This window comes from Choristoneura fumiferana, chromosome Z, assembly GCF_025370935.1.
Source record: "Choristoneura fumiferana chromosome Z, NRCan_CFum_1, whole genome shotgun sequence".
Classification (NCBI taxonomy): Eukaryota; Metazoa; Arthropoda; class Insecta; order Lepidoptera; family Tortricidae; genus Choristoneura; species Choristoneura fumiferana.
In genome coordinates this window covers 43,480,752-43,485,798 of record NC_133472.1, presented here as the reverse complement: position 1 = coordinate 43,485,798, position 5,047 = coordinate 43,480,752, and the positions used below count along the sequence as shown (strand labels likewise).

The 5,047-nt window shown below is 41.1% G+C and overlaps 1 protein-coding gene across 1 annotated transcript; it reads left to right on the top strand.

The window, feature by feature from the left end:
• The first annotated feature begins 414 nt into the window (after positions 1-414).
• LOC141440107 (enkurin) lies at positions 415-3,637 on the top strand. Its single transcript, XM_074104575.1, has 4 exons — positions 415-612; positions 1,289-1,579; positions 2,381-2,597; positions 3,199-3,637. Exons 1-4 carry the CDS (start codon positions 527-529, stop codon positions 3,367-3,369), a joined length of 765 nt encoding a protein of 254 aa, XP_073960676.1. The 5' UTR covers positions 415-526; the 3' UTR covers positions 3,370-3,637.
• The last annotated feature ends 1,410 nt before the right edge of the window (positions 3,638-5,047 follow it).

The following is a 5,047-nucleotide window of genomic DNA, read 5'->3' as shown; positions in this document are numbered from 1 at the left end:
CTTGTTTTGACAATTCAAAGTGTGTGTTGCTAGCACAAATATATCCAAATCCTGATAACTAGCCAATAGAAGTTATTTTACCGTCGCATAGTGGCGCCATTATTTAAATTATATTGCACTGAACATGCGCATATCCGTTTTTCCAAGAAACACAAAGAAAATGCACAAGGAAATTCTTAGTTCCGTTTTTGGCCACCCGCAAAATAGATTTTAAACTTGTATTCTAGCACGATTGTTATTTTACCTCGATATTGGCAGAATCATCATAAAATTGATGAAGCCACTTTCTCCTAAATTGGAATCGACTGTTATTTTTAGCTCCTAAAACGTGACCAACGTGACCAACCAACTTTTCCAATACGTAGCACAATACGTAGAAATAGGTATGAACACTTTGCCACTGTGTTTAGATATGTTTCCTTGGAAACGAATAAACAAAGAAACTGGTGGGATCGACGTTGATCACGTTTGTGTTATTAATATTCATCTTTTGATTTTTTTGCAGAGTAATTGCTTCTTTTGAGCAATGTCACTAGTAGAAATTGTAAGCCATAACGAAGTTATTTACACGATACTTGATAAGCCGCCTCCGGAACCTCCAAAAACTCCCAGGTATACTTGTTTCGTGCAATTTTTGGCAACAATCCCTCCCGATTTGTCTCGAATCAGATGCCTACTAAATAGTGGATTGGACCGCAGAATGCATCCAATATAAAAAATAAGCCATAAGCCCATAAGTAGAATAGTTTAAAAAATATAATCCTAGATAGCGTAATAATTTCTAACAGTGGGCGCACTCCTTTGTCTCAAAGACTGCCCACAATCAGGGGGGCTACTACGAAATTCCAAAATCAAAGTTAGTATCGAGCCATCCCTCTCCCTCTCGTATTAAATAAATTAGCGTCAGCGGGACGGCAAGATACGAAGTTCGAATTTTGCACTTCGTAGTATAGGGCCTGCAGGGCTACTACGAAACTCGAAGTTCGTATCGTACCGTCCCTCTCGCTCTCGTATTAAATAGCATAAGTGTTAGAGGGACCGCACGACACGAACTTCAAGTTTCGTAGTAGCCCTTCTGGTTGTGAATGATCGGCACCAACCATAGACACCCGCGACACTGTGGTGTGGGATCAATTGAGGCTGTGTCGCCAGCCTTCAGGGCTTGTGGGCCCTCAAGTGCTTGTAATTTCCCGGGCTGGCTTACACGGCTGTGTTCTGGCGAGGGGAGTTTGTGGCGTTAGGATCCCTTCATCTTCCAATCATCATCATTTCACTTATCTCTTCACAGATACCAATCAGCACTTGAAAAGCAGCTGAAGGAAACCAAAATCCCACAGCTGCGTCGTACTTTTGGCTACGCTGAGGTGCCTGTCAGTCCGCCTGACAAGTTTTTAAAAAAAGGCGAGGGCATAGGGCAGCCTGTCAAGAAGTCTGACCACAAGCATTATACCACTGGTGATCTACCGCCCGTGCCGCGGCGACCGCCGCCCGGTAAGAAACCTGAGAAGCCGAAGGTCAACTTTAGAGTTGTGAATATCAAGAAGGCTATTAAGGTCAAAGGGAGACCAGTGGAACCACGGTGAGACATTTTTACAAGCACAGGCGATCAATTTGATTCTTAGACTACTATGAAATCTAAGGTTAAAACTACTATAAGACTAAGTTATATCTTTTATTTACGTTTGTGGTTACTTATACATATTAACGTACATATAGGTATTATGTATGTGGTATTATTAATTGAATACATATGTGTGTACTTACTTTATTAGTGATCTTCCTACTAGGTTACACTAGAGGATTTAATACGGTATTTGACTGTTTTGTATATGTTTTATAAATTAAAACTACACAATACCTGTTATCGAATAGAAAAAACAATTTTTAAGCTACCTTTACAAATAACAAAGTTATAAAGGTTTGAAATTCAAGATTAGACAGAGAAAGACATACTGGCATACGCCAGTACCGCCATACTTGCTGCATAGAGAAAAGCGTTTGAGAAAGAGACAGGTATATAGATTTTTCAAAAAATCACTATTAATCCAATTTTCAACCGATTTAAATTTTCTCTGCGCTAAACTATACTCTGCGCTAGACGGTGTCTATATTTTCATAATAATATTAAGATATGGCAAAATCAGGAGTTGTCAAATACCGTATTGGGGTTCCATCCCCAATACGGTACCCCCATACGGTAGTCAAATACCGTATGGGGGTTGGGGTTGGGGTTCCGTATTGGGGAACCATAGATGGAACCCCACGAGACCTTCTTTAGGTGTAGGTTTGCTAAAAATATTTTAAGATTCAGGGATCCATTTGCAAAATATAAATAATTTCGAAAAGTCCGAAAAATAAAAGCTGCAACTTAATTCATCAGGTTGGTTGATACCCGGGATGGCCACACAAAGAAGATCAAAGGCTCCGGGGAAGTGCCGGAGTACTGTCTGCGGCCGGACTTCGGCCAAATGCCGGCTTACCTTGTCAAACGTAACCGTCGGATACAACGCGCTCTGGACGCAATTCGCTACGCCGAAGAGAACAAAGAGAGTCTGTGCAAGCAGATTGCGGACGAAGAGCGGCAGAAGCTTCTGGATGTACGTATTGGGCATCAAATTTATTTGTGGCGCAGCACTTATGCGTCCGCACAATACTACCGTGCTAAGCCCCGCACTATAGCCTGTGCGGGAACGAAGGTCGGGCGTGAGCGCCTGCGGTTTTTCGTTTATTAGAACCTGTTGACACCCTCTGGTGGTGTCAAGCACCAACAACGTTCCATAACACCGAGTACGACGACGACGACTGCTCGAGGACGTTGCAATCACGTTTGTCACTGTCGAAATACTAACTTATGATATTTTTACGGCGAGGAACCTATTTTGAATCCTGAGTGCAGTGCAGCAGATGTTCTGAATTTAAAATTTCTTTCTGCCCTCTATAAAACTCGGCAGTTGCAGCCAGTTAGCTTTACGACAAGTAATTTAGAAAATTATACGCTGCCTATAATTAGGTAGTCTGAACCTTGATGTCGGCCGGTCTATTCCGTAATATTGCGAAGCTATGAGATTTTTCTTTATTCCAAGCTTCCGGCCACTTTGCACATTAATAGTGTATGTAGATGACATTTTCATGTCGCACGTTTCAGTACTTGACCCAAATACCTTCCGCCACTCATCGCCCTCTGTTTCTCATTTACAGGATCTGAAGCTCAACTGGCAGTTGATGCAGAAGGCTTTTCTGCAGCTACCAATGCTCACTGATACTCCACCGAAGATACTGAAGAAAGCGAAAATGGAGCAAGAGCTGAAACAACTAGAGAAAGACATACTCCTCGTCGAGTCCAACCCGTACATTTATGTGTATGACTGAATATTGGAATACGCTTGCCACAGAATGGAAGATGGAAGAAAGAATATAGAAAGGTCTTGTAGGCGAAAGAAGTGCACTTCGTTCGAATTGGGTTACACACGGGACTGCTTGGTTTGAAAACCAAGTTCAATTAAATTACATGTTATTATACTCGGGAGTTTCTCTGCGCGATAGACGCCGGAATACGAAAGTTGCCGATGAACTAGAGTCACTGACATACTTGTAGCTCAAAGAATATATATCTTGAAGTGGCAATGAGCAAGAAGAAGTAATGATTATAAATTATAATTTATAATATTAGTTGAACCAGCCGGTCAGTGAGCAGAATGTTGGCGATGCTTTCAGTTTGTCTGCGTGTTCATCCTCAACAGGCCATTCCGCCATTGAAAGAGGAAGGATAGATCCCTTCCTCAGTTGGAGACTACAAATGATTTGACTTTCAGTTCAAACCTGCAAATCTTAGTGCTTTAGCTTTAAATGCATTGCAACGTAAATTTAGTGAGCGGCATTCAGGATTGTGATTCGGCCGAGGAGCGACATTCAGGATCAGATACAAATCGAGCACTATCAAGGTCCTTTCGACAACTGTCTTCTATTCTGTGGCTTACAATTAGGAATAGTTTTCTTCTAAAATTTGTGTTGCGTTTTTCAGAGTTATCCCAGAAAGAGAAAACACATTTTCTTTGTAAGGGAGACAAAATTTTGTAGTGCGACATTTTTTAAGTATTTTCTTGAGAAGAAAATCACTTGATTATTTTTGGTGACGTAGCAATGTAATGAGTTCTTGATTAAGACTGGTGGGTATACCTACATGAGTTTGAATGATATTGTTAGTATGTGCGTGTGCAATAAAGTATTATAGTGATGTGAATATCACGTGTGGTTTTATTTTAAAACAATTATAGACCAAAACAAGCTACTCTGGCTGTATGTCAAAGACTTAACATTCACCATGATCTGTCTGTCTAATCTAAGGGCGTCCTCTAGATGACGCGGTTTGCACGGAGCTGGCGGCCGTCTATTGAACAATAGTATGAGCAGCGCTATATAACTGCATGAGTCGCTTGCAAAGGATTGTACCTGCACCCGCGTCCGCAGGCGTGCGTCCGCGAAGTGCACCCGCGCCAGCTAGTGTAGGCCCTGACGTTTCTGATGCTGATGATCGCAATCAAATGACAGTTTTGTATGCGAAATCTATGGGCGAAATCTGTCATTTCATTGCTATCGCGAGCGTTAGAAACGTTAGGCGCAATACGGCCTCTGATCTTGACGCCTTCAAGAATCAAGTTAATTTTTTTCATATAAAAATGACTCTAATAGTTTGATTCGCGCTGTCATCGTTCATCCACCATTACCTCTCATATTTCGTTTTCTAGATTTTTTTTACCGTACAACGGCAAAAACTACTAGACACTGGCAAAATTGTCCTCCAATGGACAGAGCCATATTTTTTTAAAGAAGAAGAAGATGGCTCTAATAGTTGACGGAAAATTCTAATGGAGATTTTTTAAATATTTTCGTGTTATACTCGTACATAATAATAAGTACTTGATATATTTATAGCCCAATCTACATAATGGGTCAACGTCAGTTAGCATCAGGAACACGGTTATACGTTAGAGCGAAATCTACATTTCTTCATCTCACTTTAACATATAACAACGTCTTTCAGATTGGC